The sequence below is a fragment of the Chelonoidis abingdonii genome, chromosome 3 (assembly GCF_003597395.2).
Source record: "Chelonoidis abingdonii isolate Lonesome George chromosome 3, CheloAbing_2.0, whole genome shotgun sequence".
NCBI classification, from domain to species: Eukaryota; Metazoa; Chordata; order Testudines; family Testudinidae; genus Chelonoidis; species Chelonoidis abingdonii.
In genome coordinates this window covers 214,538,606-214,554,861 of record NC_133771.1, presented here as the reverse complement: position 1 = coordinate 214,554,861, position 16,256 = coordinate 214,538,606, and the positions used below count along the sequence as shown (strand labels likewise).

At 40.6% G+C, this 16,256-nt stretch overlaps 1 protein-coding gene across 3 annotated transcripts in view; it reads right to left on the bottom strand.

Moving 5' to 3' along the window:
* Nucleotides 1-16,256, bottom strand: part of MAP4K3 (mitogen-activated protein kinase kinase kinase kinase 3) — a 158,890-nt gene that overhangs the window by 84,878 nt on the left and 57,756 nt on the right. For 2 of the 3 annotated variants that reach the window (XR_004375124.2, XM_032790832.2), the window contains exons 13-15: nt 12,699-12,771; nt 11,166-11,224; nt 8,794-8,856 (exon numbers count right to left, since the gene is read on the bottom strand). Coding sequence is in view for 2 of the 3 variants with exons in the window: in XM_032790832.2 (XP_032646723.1) it covers nt 8,794-8,856; nt 11,166-11,224; nt 12,699-12,771 (195 nt within the window). In the remaining variant the exon portion in view is untranslated. The remainder of the gene's footprint in view (nt 1-8,793; nt 8,857-11,165; nt 11,225-12,698; nt 12,772-16,256) is intronic. The other variant, XM_032790833.2, reaches the window with a different exon arrangement.

Sequence of the window (16,256 nt, the reverse complement as noted above, 5' to 3'; positions counted from 1 at the left end):
AGTGTCCTCACAACTCTCAGTCTCTCTCCACACACCCAGTCTCCCAGTCCAGCCAGTCCCAGTGGCCAGCTCATCTGACCCCAGACTTCTAGTACTACTCTCTATCTTCTCAGACTTCTCATCCAGTCTTAGTCTCCCCACTCAATTCCTTGTCCCGTTCTCTTCAGCCAACCAGTTCTAATTCTCCCTGACACCCAAGTTCCTTTCCAGATCTGCGCGCCCTCCTCATGCCCCCAATCTGGTTCCTCATCCAACTTTGTTTGTCCTCCCAGTGACAGTCATAGTTTCTCTCCCCAACACTACAGTCCCAAGCTATACCTTTCTCTCTCCCAGTCCTCCTTTTGTCACCTTTGCATTCAAACCAGACAGCTTCCTCTCCCAGGCTGCCTGGGCCCAAGAGGGGGGTCACTGAGAGGACAGGAGAGACTCCAAGGCCTGTTCTATACTACAAAGTTATGCTGACATAAGCTGCCTTGCATCAACCTAATGACTACCTGTTCTGTTCATTCCCTCTGGGGCACCTGGCATTGGCCACTGTCGGCAGACAGGATACTGTGCTAGATGGACCTTTGGTCTGACCCAGTATGGCCATTCCTATGTTCTTAACCTAGTTGTGCATGTGTCTACACTTAAATTTGTCTCCCACTGTAAGTGTCCTGTTACACCAACATAGTAATACGTTCTCCCCAAGCGGCCGTAAGCCAAGGTTAATGTACGGAGGTCAATACAGCGTGCATGTAGACACTGTTACCTATGTCAACCCTAACAATTCTCCAGCAGCTGTCCCAAAATGTGCCACATTGACCACTTTGGTTACCACTGTTAATTCCACTGCCAAGAGATCACGTAAACCAGGAGTCCTCCCTCCCTTTTAAAGCCCTGTAAATTTTGGAATTCCTTTTCCTGATTGCTCAGTTTGGTGAGAATACCAAGCAGCTCTCCACTGTTGAGTGCAGCTCTAATTTTGGTTTCCCTGCACTGGAGGGCCATAGTACTTGTACGATATAGTGTACTTGGACTTTCAGAAAGCCATTGACAAGGTCCGGCACCAAAGGCTTTAAAGCAAAATAAGGAGTCATGGGATCAGAGGGAAGGCACTCTCATAGAATAGTAACTGCTTAAAAGGAAACAAAGGATAGGAATAAACAGTTTTCACAGTGAAGACAGGTAAACAGAAGAGTCCTCCAAGGAGTTAACTAGGGCCACTGACATTCAATATACTCATATATGATCTGGAAAAAGGGGTAAACAGTGAGGTGGCAAAGTTTGCAGATGATACAAAGCTACCCAAGATAGTTAAGTCCAAAGCTGACTGAAGAGTTACAAAGGGATCTCACAAAACAAGGGGACTGGGCAACAAAACGGCAGATGAAATTCAGTTCTGATAAATGCAAAACTAATTACACACTGGAAAACAATCTCAACTATACATACAAAATAATAGGGTCTAAATTAGATATTACCACTCAAGAAAGATCTTGGAGTTACCATGGATAGTTCTCTGAAAACATCACTTATTGCACAGCAGCAGTCAAAAAAGCTAGCAGAATGTTACGAATCATTAGGAAAGGGATAGATAAGACAGAAAATATCATACTGTCACTATGTAAATCCATGGTAAGCCCACACCTTGAATACTGTGCACAGTTCTAGTCACCCCATCTCAACAAAGATATATTAGACTAGGGAAAAGGACAGAAAAGGGAAACAACAATTATCAGCTTTCATATGAAGAGAAATTAAAAAGATTGGGACTGTTCACCTTAGGAAAAAGAAGTGACTAAAGGGGGATATGATAGAGGTCTATAGAATCATGAATTTTGTGAAGAAAGTGTTACTCATCCCTTCATGTAACACAGAAAGCAGGTGTCACTCGATGAAATTAATAGGGAGGCAGAGTTAAAATTAACATAAGGAAGTACTTCTTTGGTGTGCTTGTTCTGAGTTCACAGCTATCATCAACTGTGAACCACAGAAAAAACCCTTCTTGGGATATGCAGGACTGTTCACCAACCAGAGCCCTTGTTGGAGGTGGGCTGATCTCCAGTAAGCTTATCAGCATGCATGTAGCTTCTTTTATTGTTTTAATGTTTTCTCTGTAATGCTTTCACCTTAAGAATAAATGTACTTGCTTAGAAAGAGCTGTGTAGTAACTTATTACTGTGGCAATTACATTGTTTATAGCCTGCGGACTGCAAACAAAAGCAAAGCAGGCTTGCTCGCGCAGTCGGGGTTTGCTGGGGGATTCACAGTGTAGGCAAGGAACTGCGCAGCCTGGAAATACCCTGGTCAGGAAGGAAAGAAACATGTGCCTCCATCCAAGAGAGATGATGGCTGGGAGCCAGAAGCCTGAGAGTGGGTGCACTTGCTGGATCACAAGAGTGAAATACAGGTGGCAGCTGCCCTGAATTGTGACACCTCCTTTTTGGCACTACACAGCTATCCAGAGTGAGAGAAATTTCCCACCTTAAGTGAAAAGCATTTTGAATATAAATTCCAAAAGTGTAATACACAAATTCTTATCAAAATGGAAAGTGAAGATCCTATGCTGGACAGAGCTAAAGTGTCTGTCTACTTTAATTTACACATTCTATAGTACATGACAGTGTACATTCTGCAGGAGTGACAGAAAATTTAATAAGAGAAAATAAGCAAACCTCTACAAAATGTAAAAGATTCTTTATCTGTCACTGATGGTTATATGGCCTGCAATTATTTTTTTTTTTTAATGAAAGATGACATCTGTCAGTGTTACTTATACTTATATATTTTAAAAGGACAAAACCTTTGTTTTTATCCAGTTTACTACCATGCTGTCTGCTAGTATTACTAGACTATGTTTTCAAATGGGCATTTATGTTCTTCACTTCCTGCTCTAAACTGCTGTATTGTGTTCCTGTTTGCTTTTCAAACATTACTGTATTTCACCCAAATGTACTTCATTGCTGGGTAAAGTAATTCCTTATGTACACTAAAATAAATCAGTGAGGAGTAAGAGTTTGTAAAGACTGAGATTTGGATAAAAACTGTATCCTCATCTCCATCCAAATGCTTTGAGTTTGAAAGTTTTATAAAAAACTTTCAATTACATATTTGATGAACAAATACAGACAAACAGACGTGTGTACACACACATATATACTGCACTCTATCTATATTTATACCATTATCTCACACACAGAAGGTAGTAATATCAGTTTTTTTGAATTAATATGCAGCACATGAACATAAAACACAAATAAATCTGACTGAGCCCTATGTTTTCAAAATAATATTGCAAGATATCAATGGGATATGGAAATAATAGTAAAATATCTTAATATGATCCACAAAATGTCCCAAATTACACTCTATTTTAAGAGGTCAGTTAACAGTGAACTGGGTCTTGAATTGCTGGTACAGTTTATAACTAGAGTTCTACTTGGGAAAAAACCCACTACTTTGCACAATATAAGGGTGTGGACAACAACGTACAAAATCTCAGTGTAATGGATAATATTAAAGAAAAGTCATGCAGGAGACTGAATCATGCATTCCAGGGAAAAATCTTTTTATTCTAAATTAGGGCTCTGGGAGAGAGTTTGGGTGCGGGAGGGGACTTGGGGTGCCAGATCAGGGAGCCGCTCACCGCAGGCAGCTTCCTGCAAGCAGTGACTCATCTCGGCTGCTCCTAAGCAGAGGCATGGCAGACAGCTCTGTGCGCTGCCTCTGACTGCAGCCGCTGCCCCCACAGCTCCCATTGGCCACGGTTTCCAGCCAATGGGAACTGCATTGCTAGCACTGAGGGTGGGAGAAGCCTGTGGAGCCGCCTGTCACACCTCCACCTAGGAGCAGTTTGTGGGGAGCTGCCTGAGGTGAGAAGCCCCCTCCCACACCCAACTCCCTCCCAGAGGACGCGCTCCACACCCCCTCCCGCATCCCAACCCTCTGCCGGCCCTGTACCAACAGCACTATAGACCGGAATTTCAATAAAGATCAGAAATGCCGGTTTACAGAGCTTTTCGGTTCACGAAGTACCGGATAAAACAGCTTTTATTGTATGTCATGCAGTATCTCATCATGCATGAACTATAATTGTAGCTTTGCTCTTCTGCTAGTTTTATACTCTTAATTTGGAACAAATTTACTGTGTAGGCTTGAGCTGTACATGAAATTCACTTTCCCATTTACTTTTCATAGTTTTTCAACAAGTGTATTTGAATATGCACAGTGAACCAATAATTCATAATTGAACATTGCAATTGCTATTCCTGAAACTGTAGTTAAGTGGTCAGTAATAAAATTTGGAAGTATAACACTTCGATATTAAATACTATTGGCTGCTGAGGTAACTCCTGATCAGTTGACAATACAAATGAACCTTAGTTGTTCAAAGACAGTCAATCATAAGATCATGTACATCTTCCATTAATATGGTTTCACCATTTTTCCCAGTCTCCCAGTGAAAGGAATGACTAGTGCTTCTTAGCATTTCATTCACCCATAAAGGAGAATGCTTACTGAATAACACTTAAGTCAGACCCAAATTCCATTGTCCTTGTTTTATTAAAAACGTGTTCAGCTTTTTAGATAATGTTAGTAGTTTTACAAAAAAAGAGAACTAAGTCTTTTTGGGATTTTAGTAAACATCCAAATAAAACAAACAAACAGTCTCAACTAATCAGCATGCAGGAATTCTGTAAATTATTGTTGCATATCCGCAGTTTTCCCTCCCACCTTGTTCTGCAATTTTTTGCACTGTCTGAGGAGCATAATCACTATTGTTATTTAGCACCCATACAATGAAGAGAAATATATCCATTCTGATTAGCTATTGAAATTCCTCTGCAGTGACTGGCTACTGGATTCAGTATTTTAAATGGGCTGCCAGAAACAGAATTGGCTGTCTCAGAAATCTAACTCTTTGGCCGAGAAAGAAAAATCCCTTGAACTCAAGTCCCCCATCCTACTTAGTTCCATTGGATCTTAAGAATAATGTTTATATTTATGTTTTCCACTGAGGACAATCTCAAGAACCTCCCCTCCCAATTCACTTTTGAAATGTAATGTAAACAAAAATTGTGGTTATTCTAGGGAGAAGAGTCTTGTTGATTTATAATGAAAGAAAAGGAGTGGGGGAATTTAAACTGTACATCGGTCTCTCTATATGACATAAGGGCTGGGATATTCAAATTGCTAGCCTGCGGAGTGAAAGAGTGGGGCTTGCAGAGCCTGGAGTGGGGTGCTTGCGTTGCCAGCAGGCAGCAACCTGTAGTTTTGGGCAAGTTTCTCCCAGGGAGCACAGACAAGGCTCCCTCGCAGTGTAGGGAGGCAGTAGTGATTCACCCTGTACCCCTTGGTAAACCCAAAAGAGTCTTAACGGTACAGTGACCAATATGAGAATACTAACCTCCAAAGAGAAACAATCAAACTATATATCAGAAAACCTCTAATAATTAGGAAGAGTACTAGCTTAGTTAGGCAGCGCATTCTCCAGGATCCAGTGACCAAAAGCTGCACTCCTAGAGGACTCTGCATTCCCTTACACTGTTAATGAAGGCACGGAGAGAAGCCCAGGGTGGAGATTTTCTGACATGATGGACTGTCCCTTCTATGCCCACAATATAACTACTAACCAAGTAGTGAGTGTGATTATTCCTGTATGGGGAGCCTTTTGGAAATGAATACAGGATCCCTTAAGAGCTGCCATGACTTATGGGGAAATGTGGAATTTGAAACCGGTTCCAAAAAAGTAGGATGGACCACATACAAAACAAAGGATCTTGGCATTATGAAAAAAAGTTGTTCGATTTGGGCAATATTTTACAGCTCTAATATCATCTAGGGAATACTAATTCACTTCCTTGGACAAGATGTGTTCAGATGGAAGGGAAGGAAATTTCCTAAGTAATGATGTGGGAACAGTTCTAAGAACTGCTTATCTGTGAAAAACAGGAGGAAGAGTTCTTTACACAAGAGATCTCCCTACTCATTGCTACCACCTTTGCTCAAAGAAGTAATGAGGAACATCGGTTTAATAGAAAGATAATGGAAGGCAGCTTTTGCCACAAGCTTGAAAGGAGATTTGTTGAGAGCATTCAGAATGAAATTAAGGTTCCATTCTGCTAACTGGTTGCTTGTTTGAGGGAGTTGCCATGGCTCTGATATAGACAGGCTGAATACAAACTAGGCAAACAAGGCCTCATGGGACAGTGACAGGGCTTGAGGATGACTTTAGCCTTTTGGCAACTACATATGCATTTCTTTGGCAGAAAAGGCATGTGTTTAGGGGTTGACCAGTTTAAGAAAGAGCATCCACCCTCTCAATGGAAAGATCCTTGTGCCTAGATCAAAACAGAACCAAAATTTGTTTACATGTCTCTATGTGGAAGGCACTACAATAGCACCATCGTGTTAGTTTGGCATCTGCCATGAATGATGATGGATCTGCTAGTCAGTCTTTTGAGGCACTGAAATTTCCCTAGATATAGCTGAGAAGTCAACCACTGAACCTTTTCTATCTCCCAGAGAATCCAGATGGCAGTGTCAGAGACAGGTTTCATTTTTCCCTTGTCCATTTTTACCAGTGGCCACAGTTCAAATGTCAAACTTCTTAAATATAATCTATGTAGTGATTGGGGGGCACAGGCTGCTAAATGGCTAGATCCAGTGCCCAGAGTGCCACAGAGTCTGATGGTGATCTAAAATTCCAACTTGGACTACAGTCGCTGTCATTATCTATATGACCCATAAAGCCTCTCCAACCTTTGACACTTGTTTTGGTCATGATCCTGAAGATTCATAGGTTTGCCAAAGGCAGGAGTGGCTCTAGGCATTTTCCCGCCCCAAGAACAGCAGGCAGGCTGCCTTCGGTGGCTTGCCTGCAGGAGGTTCCTGGTCCCACGAATTTGTCGGCAGCATCCGGGAGGTCCGCCAAAGCCACGGGACCAGCGGACCCTCCAAAGGAATGCTGCCAAAGGCAACCTGCCTGCCGCCCTCGCGGCGACCGGCAGAGCGCCCCCCACGGCTTGCCGCCCCAAGCATGCGCTTGGCATGCTGGTGCCTGGAGCCGCCCCTGGCCAAAGGCTTGTCCCTCATCAGGTATATGTTCCACAGTGGAACAATTTCCAGACCCAAGTGAAATGGGAAGTCAAAGCCTCTTGATGAGAGGACTACTCGATCCCACTTCATGAAGGCTTGAAGAAACCATGTACTGTCCAGTGAACAGTGTCTGCAGCTGAGACTAACAGATCTAGAGGAGGGAGAGCATGATTAGCATGGTCTCGTACAGAAGACAAGACAAAAACTTTCTTTAGTTTCTGGGCTTTCCAGAACAACAACCTTGGTTGGTGAGAAAACAAACAAAACCAAATCTCAAAAGTAAATGGGATCCTGTGACTGAGTCAGAGCACTTCTCTCTGTTTCACAATGAGCCTGTGGAATTGCAGAATGGAGAGTGCCTGATGCAGATGATGTGGAGATGTCTGGAAAGTGTTCACAGCCTAGAAAACTCCCTCCTATTTAAAACTAACATTATTTCCTTCTTTCTTCATTGTAGCAATCACTATTGTCCTAAGTTTAAAACCATGGGGCAGAGGAGATGCCAAAGGGGAGGTCTGGTCAGGATACATGCTGCAAGTACATCTTAGATGGCATCTTAGGCCAGTTTACACTCAGTGGTCTAGAGGGCAACACATGGAGCAACTACTGTAATGGGCTTATGCCAATCTATGAGGGGCTGCAGGAGTCCCTTTGGGAATGACCATGGAAAGATCTGCTGAAGCCACATTCACGAGGACAGCAGGAACCATCTGCATGCAGCAGAGAAGAAAGTGGCAGGAAAAAAGTGAGAAAATGAAGATTCGGTAGCTGAAAGAAAAGCAGAGCTGAAGTGCAGGACAATGCTGCTGGAGGAAGAGAAACTGGAGCTGTAGTCCCAAGAAAGTTGCTAAAGGACATTTGTGTATGTTAAGGAGGAAAATCTACACAGGACTGCCTCCAAAACTGGAGTCAGTACAGCTTAAGCTATCATATATATTGGCAGATACAGTTTCTGAGAAGCTGATGTAAAAAGCCATCATTTTGTTCCATATTTATTATTCTCAATGGACTTCCACATGAAATTCTCAGTTTACAAATCAAAACAAGTCTTGGGTTTAGTTGGTAGCACAGCATGTTCCACCTAGTACAGAGTCTGAAGAAATGAAACGGCGCTCTCACTACTTTACACATAACTAGCAATCATCACCAACAACAGATACAGGAGTCTCTGGCCATTTGAAGACCCAGGAGCAGAACAGAGTAAAACTTGCTGGCTTGATTTTCACACTGCATTGCTAAAGCAGAGAAGGGCTGGAAAAGAGAACAGGTACAATAGGGCAGTACCAAATGCCAAGATAATCACATTTCTGATCTAGCTCTTAGAATGTTCGTGGTTTTGTCAGTATGCATGGTAATGTTTGTATTCATTCTATGCTGTAATTACATTTTGGATATTAAAACATTAAAAACACACACATTTTCTAATCTTTCAAATGGATGTTTAAAGGAACTGCCAAACAAAATATGCTAAGAAATATCTCCTAGATACAGTGAAAAAAGTTTAAGACATTAGTTATTGCATAATACTGACCTACTTTATATATATTTTCCCTTCGTTCCTTAGAAATATTCATACAGCTTAACCCTTAGACTGAAAAACTGTTCTACAGAGGCAAAAGCAAGTACAGCAATTGAACAAAACTTTAGCTTTGAAAAACAAAAATAAAGACACAAAACCAAGGTTGACAAAGAAAATCAGAAGGTGAAATATACCAGGTTAGATCTTGCAGTGTAGTATATTTCTTCTGAACTGTCCAAAAAATCGTTACTGTTGGGCTGTTCATTAGACAGAGACCAAGAAACTCAGGTTATTTACTTTGAGATTGAAAGCCAGATATACACAAAGGGAAACTGTCTTCCCAACACAATTTTGTTAATGCAAATGCAAATTTAAACCATATTAAACAGCTTCTGACAAAGCTTACATTTCATATTACATCATAATTAATTTAGTATAAAGTTTAAACATTACTTAAAAGCAACAAAACAAAAAGAACCAAAGAACTACCTTAATAAATTGGAATTAGCAATTATCCATTTACTCCTCTCCCTCAATCCCCCTCATTCCAGGATTTTTTGTCACCTGTTAGAATACTGGAGATTATTGCAAAATTCTACCCTCAATCTCTCTTCCTACAAGACCTTTCATCAAAATGTCTTAGAATGAACAAGACTTCTTTTGTATCCAGTTAGTACTCGGACTTCAATTGACCAGAATGATCTAAATATAATGATACAATACTCCTTTCCTCACTCTTTGAGACTGACACCACCTCCACAATCTCTCATCCTCTAACAAGGAACCATCCTCTAGCTTCCACGAATCAACCTTGCTTTTCCACTTTGCAGTATATTAATAAATCAGCCATTAAAGCCATTCATATTTAATTTAATAAAAGCAGGTACCTGTAAAATATTGGAACTACTTAAGCGTAAATGTTTTTTTCCAGATTACCGTTACATTTCTATGTAGTTCAAAGTAACCTCATAAATATCAAAATAACGGTTTTGTTTCACATGTATGCATTTTTTCTTCATCTATGGTCAGACTGAACATGAGCTCAAGTAATTTGGTAGGGTATTATAGGAAAGCTGCTGCCATGCCCTCAGGAATAAGGTGTTGAAAAATCTTTTAAAGGAAGAATATCTGAAGATGTCCTAAATAAAGAAATTCCTTTATTTTTAGAGCAAAGTACAGTCTTTCATGCTTCCCATTCCTAGGCAGGCAATTAAGCACTCCCTTTCCCTCCTCAGAAATATCCAAACAAACAGTTCTATCTCCTCCTTATGGGAAGGGAGATAAACACAGGGGTTTAGGCAGTGGTTGTCTATCTTTTTGACAGAGTCAAAACAAAGAGTTCTGGTTCTCCCTTCTGGCAAGGGAACCTTTTGTGTTGATTTTCCCTATCAGCAGGATTAATCCTTTCTTGCAGCCAGAGAGACAACTAAGATTCCAAAAGGCAATACTCCTGTGTGTTTCAACTCAATGTGGAGTGAACTTCAACTCCTCCCTTCCAAGAACATCTGCCAAAAAAAACCACTCCTGATGGCTGTGACTTAAGCCCCAGACGAAAGTTTTCCCTTCAAAAACACGCTGTTGTCCTGTAAAGCTGTTCAGCTGGGTGACGGGGTCATACACCCAGTCACAGGAATTTTAAAATGAAAATGTACAATCTAAAAAGGGCTGCTTTTTCAATTTTAAGCTATATCTTCTTCATTAAAACCTATTTTGCAATTGTCATGTCACTTTTTCAAGAACTTCCCTAAGAACAAAAACACCACCACAAAAATGAGAGAATATTTAAAGGCATGTAGAAGTAAAGATTGTGCTAATCACAATAGTTTCCACAATGTATATTACAGTGAGGCAGACTACAGAGAAGAAGAGTAACAGTACTGACATTTTAAGGTGATTTTGGTAAGACTAGCTCTTAACATGCATTTTTCTTGCCAGTTTTAGAATTGCTGATCCTTTGTTTTTCCTATATAGATTCATAGACTCTAGGACTGGAAGGGACCTCGAGAGGTCATCGAGTCCAGTCCCCTGCCTTCATATGTTTAATTATATATCTATATCCATATATATATATAATGCTCTAATCAGCATAGCAATAAGTAATGTGATTATACAGCTACGTAAATGGGTATATAATTTCTCTGAAGTTGTTGCAGAAATTCTCGTTTGTATTAAATAAGCTACTCCTCTCTGTCCTGTTGGGATACTATAGGCTGCAGTCCGCCTGCCCAAGCCAGCTGCTGTGGAAGAGAGAATGTGCACACCACCTCAAATCTCCAAAGACAGCTGTCTCTTTACCAGAGGAAAGGGTCAAGGGAGGGAGGGAGGAGGAGCTCTTGTAGTGCACTGCAAGAGAAGTGTGCCAGCTCAGCTCTTGCAAGGCTCTTATGCCAAAGGAGTACAGCTCCAGGCACACTGCCTTCCTAAGAACCTGATCTCCAGGGGGAGGAGCTCATTGATAAAATTCCTTGGGGGGAGAGAGAGAGGGTACTATGTCACAAGTCAAACTTTTTTCTCATTTGCAGGATGTAGAATCTGAGGCATAAAACCCATGCAATATGTTACTCACAAACTCATGATGTGGCTCTGTCTCCTTCCTTAATGGAGGATTGAACTTTATTTGACCAACTATAGAGGAAAAAAATAAAGTCAAGATCTGGTTAGCTTACTGTGAGAAACAATTCAGTTTCTAGTAGCAGCTGCCCACTAACTAAGCATAATTCAGTTTTATGCACATATTATCCTTCCATTGATCTGTATTTCTGATACATGCATGCCCTTAGTGCCATGAGCTCAGAACACTTTAGAAAGCAGCAAGCTCTGGGGGTTGCACATCCTTGCTTCTGTTCAGAGCTACATAAGGGACTGCACTTAGGTCCTTATCATCCACAGATGAGAAGGATCACAAAAAGGATTCAGGAGCAGCATGGTAGGGGAGAATAACTCTGCAAGGCAACTCATAACTTCAGTTACAGGTGAGAAAATCTTTTCTGTGAATTGTTTTTTCAGATCCATACTCTTGGGAGATTTAACTAGCAGTAAAAAGCCTGATGAAGGACTGAGGAGTACTAATTAAATTTTCCAGCACTGCTCTTCTGCAAGAGACATTGGCCATTGTACCAAAAGCTGGATACAATGTTCTTGAGTTCCTGAAGCTCAAGAATTCCAAAGTTACTATTAGTTTATAAATGCCAAGATACCAAACCCAAAATTTAAACTGCATTTGTTTTTGGAGAAAGGGAAGTCCTTCCTTCTGATCTGACCTCTCGTCAGACTCTCCCTCCACCAAGTTGCATTTGACCATTTCAGTTTGAAAATAAAACTGATGATCTTAAAACAATAGTCGAATGAGAGATGTCAGTGTTATGCTCAGGGTTTTCTTAGCAGTGGTTTCTTTACCATCACCATAAGGTTTCAGGGGGCTTTCACTTCAACTTTAAATGAAACATTTTCTTAATAGCTGGCCCAAAAGTTTAATGCCAGCAATATTCAAAGTAAAGTATCAAGTTGCAATGCATAGCAATATTATGACGACATTTTCCTCAGCTCTAGGGTGAAGACAGAATCTTGCACACTCTCTGGAAACCCTCTCTGAAGAATAGCATGAAGTGGCATTGAAAGTCTCTAAGAGGAACCTATGTCAAACCCTATTTCACTAGGCTGTAGTAGTAGAGAGATTTGAAGCATTGTTGGAAAACAAAATGGTATGGACCGTTACATATTTTAAGAGTGTGTGTGCGCGCGTGTGTATATATATATATATATCTCAACAACACTGTTTTGTATAATTTTTAAATCACACTGTTTTGTATAATCTGTTCCTATGTTCACAATAAGTGAAACTGTGTATGAATTCATTCTGTGCTGCCTCTTAATAAAAATATTCCTAGTTATGGTATCAAGTATCAGGGGGTAGCCATGTTAGTCTGTATCCACAAAAACAACAAGGAGTCCCATGAAAGCTTATGCCCAAATAAATCTGTAAGTCTTTAAGGTGCCACCAGACTCCTTCTAGGTAGATAGACAAAAGCTCAGTTTAAGCTAATTTCGAGTTATTATAACCTTTATTATTCTCAATTTAACAAAGTATACACATGCTTACAGTTTATTTCAGAGCGTGTTTTTTCTTCTCTCACATTTCTACTTGTTGAATGAATTCTATGAGGCACGAGGGGCTAGAAAAGAAAAAAAAAGCGTTATCAAAAGTATATACCTTCTATTATGTGAAGATACAGTTGTCATGTAATATGTATTTTACTCATCTCCTTAGAATATTTTTAAATGTCTGATACAAGCAAAGTCTAAAAACAAACAAAATAAAGAGTATGTTTTGCATTTTAAAGACACACCACTACATTAGACTGCCATCCAGGTACTAACAATATATATTCCCATTATATCTGTACAGTTTGTGCCAGTCTAGCTAAGTGTGCAATGTGCAATTTTACAGATGTTACATATGTCGTTCTGAATTTAAAGGGACAGTGGTAAGTCTGTATTTATCCTAATTTGTCTGTTTCCTTCTTATACTTGCAAAATCTAAATACCTGAATGTTTTCCAAATAAATAGGACACCAACTAGAGCATTAATCTAGTCCGGCAGTCAAAGTTTGGCTCCTGAGTTTGGTGTCAAGTGCCTCAAGCTACAGGAACTGCAATGGCAACGGACGACCACTGGTAGAGTGAAGTATGCCTAAGTGGCATTAACAGGATCATTAGGGAGCTGCAGCCAGCCCTCCTCAGATGAAAAAACAGATAGGGCTTTGAGAAGAGAGAATAGGCATATTTAAAAAATAAAAGAGGTCATAATTATGACAAAACAACAGAAGCCAAGAAATAGAGCAAGACAACAGCTGGAGTAGCATAGGGGTACAATGTCAATCAAATGTTGTTCCCACCCCTTTGCCACTACGGCCCCACCCACTTTTCATCTTAAGGCCTTCCCCCTGGGTTATCACTTTCAGGGTCGAGATTGACATATGACTGAAAACGAGTGGCTCTCCACATTCTCTCTCTTAATCAGACTGGGTCTCAGCTCAATAGAACCTGCCTGACAGCAGGTCTGACGAATCAGGGCAAATTCCAGGTCAGAGTGACCAGTTCAGAAGAGGGTAATGTGACATCTCTTAACAACATCTCCCACTGCCATCTACCCATCAGAATGGGTTTCCCTCCCATATATGTTTCCCTTCCAGGAGGATCTAACAATTATAATTGGTATAGCATGAGGGTCTAGGCCAGAACCCTCAATCTCCAGAGCTCAACATTTGGCCAAGTGGCAGCCCCATCCCCATTGCTGCGTGAGAGAGGCCATCTTGATTCAAGAGCATGTTTTTCAGGAATCGTAGGAAACGCTGAGAGGAAACATGGTCTCCATCACCCCCAGAAGAAGTACAGAATTCGTTTTAGCTCTGAGTCACTCTGTCCCTAAGGAGAAAGCAACACATCAGTGACAGTTCTGAACAGGTGAGAACTGCAATGGGGAGCCCTTTGGCCCAGCTGTTGATGGTTATGCCAGAATCTGACCCTGAGACCTAAGCACTTGTGAGGCAGACTAACAAGCACAATGGTCATCCAGTGTCCACCCCCACAGAGAAAGGCGACAATAACTTGCTGGAGTCAGATGAGGTGAATGGAGAAGACACTTAACTAGACTATAAAAAGTGATGATTGAGGATGGGGTGTAATGGGCTAGGAACCAACCTGGGATTGAGTAAATCTAAAAACTGCAGACTGACAGCTGTTTGTTTTTTTCTGAAAGTATCTCAACATGGCCTTTCTAGAGGACCAGAGGCCCTCGACAGCATTGCATCATAGAGAGACCTTGAATCAAGCCCAGCTTATTTTTGCTCAACACCAAGGGGTTTCCTCAAGACAAGAGGAAACCGAGCATGAAGAGGATGATGGCTATATGCACTGAAGAAGGCCCTTGGTATAGAGCTGAGCCAGTGCCATGTCTTGAGCATAAAAAAGGTTATGCACTCTATTGTACGCATTTCTGTTTGTGTTATCCTTAATCACAGTCTTAGGGAGAAGCTTTCTGAAGATTGTGAGGGCTGCGTTATAGACAGGGTAGGCCAGCAGTGTGAGCTGGAACTTCAGAGGATGGAAACTCCAAGCTCCACACCCAGTGTGCTGACATGTGTTTGGAAAGCTTATTAAATGCTTTTATTGCCATAGGTTATGGAATGCAATGTCTGTGCTTAATCCAAGAAAATTTAGCACAAGGGATGACCTTGGTAAATGCTGTGGAAAGCGCTCGAGATCCTAACAGTATTTAAACAAAATCATCATACCAAAGAATATCCGCTTAGTGCATTATATTGACTGCCTGACCCACACAAAAAGTTACAGAGCCCCATTTAGGAAAATTATCAAAAGTCTAAAAGAATTAAGTTAGAGAATGTCAAGGAGACAAGCATGCAATATAAAGTATAATAAAACTTGGTACTTGTAAATAAAAATGTCTATTAAAAAAGGTCTTTGTGACTCTGTGTTTCTGTTACAAGATCTGTGCGGCAGTTAAATAAGATCAAAGTTTTAATGGGGCATCTCTGTTTTCAAGGGTTGTAAGTCTTCTAAATAAAAATAGCTTCAAAGAACCCAGCTATTAGGTCTTTAAGAAAAGAAACCAATTTATAGCAAAACACTGAAATACATGTAGCAGAATTCAAGGGAAATGCAACAAAAACATGTGTTTCAAATAAACCAAAAAAGCTTCTATATTCTATATAAAACATGGATATTTGAGACGTGTACATAAGTACAACTGAGCTGACTCAACACCACTTAATTACATTGGTTTAACCATAACCTACTGAAAAAAAGAGGTTGTGTGGAACTATTGCCTTCAGATGTAATCACTAAGGTTAAGATTCTGTCACATGTATTTTTAGTAGAAGTCAGGGACAGGTCACAGGCAATAAACAAAAATTCACAGAAGCCCAGCTGTTTCAGCAGCCCAGGGGCTGCTGCTCCATGAGCCCTGAGACTGGCCGCTGGTCAGCTGTTCTGGCAGCCCTGTGGCTGATTGGGGGCTCCGGCCGCACCCCAGAAGTAGTCCCAGAGATCCTGGAAAGTCATGGAATCTGTGATCTTCATGACTGAATCATATCCTTAGTAATCACACATCCATGTTTCCTTAATGCTCCATCAGGGTTCAAGATACTAGGTGCTGTTAGGGCTGGAAAAATAATCAGTAATTTACCCATGGAAAGGGGGGTGGTGAGCTCTGATTAATATTAAATTAAACAAAAGGAAGTATTTTAGGATGGGTAAATAATTAATACATACATAGGGAATTTCAGAGCTGTAGTGATCAAATCAATCTGCTAACTAGACATTGAACTTTGTTTGAAACAGTTAGGCTGGAATAAAAACAGCTTTTTTGGAGACAGTCTTCTTATAACAGCAACCATCTTTCAAAAATTACTACTACTGGACTGCAGGACAAGGGATTTTGCTTGCTTTATAAATCTGAAAATATATATTGTACAATCTTACTCTTTATACATGCTGTCTTTACTAATAACGATACATGTCTTTATTTCAGTGTGATTTGTTTAGAATGGAAACAGCAACATCAAGCTGCATTACAGAGGTAATGGAATTTGAAGGTTACGAAGGGCATTTCCCACTTTTGTTGTTATATATATATATA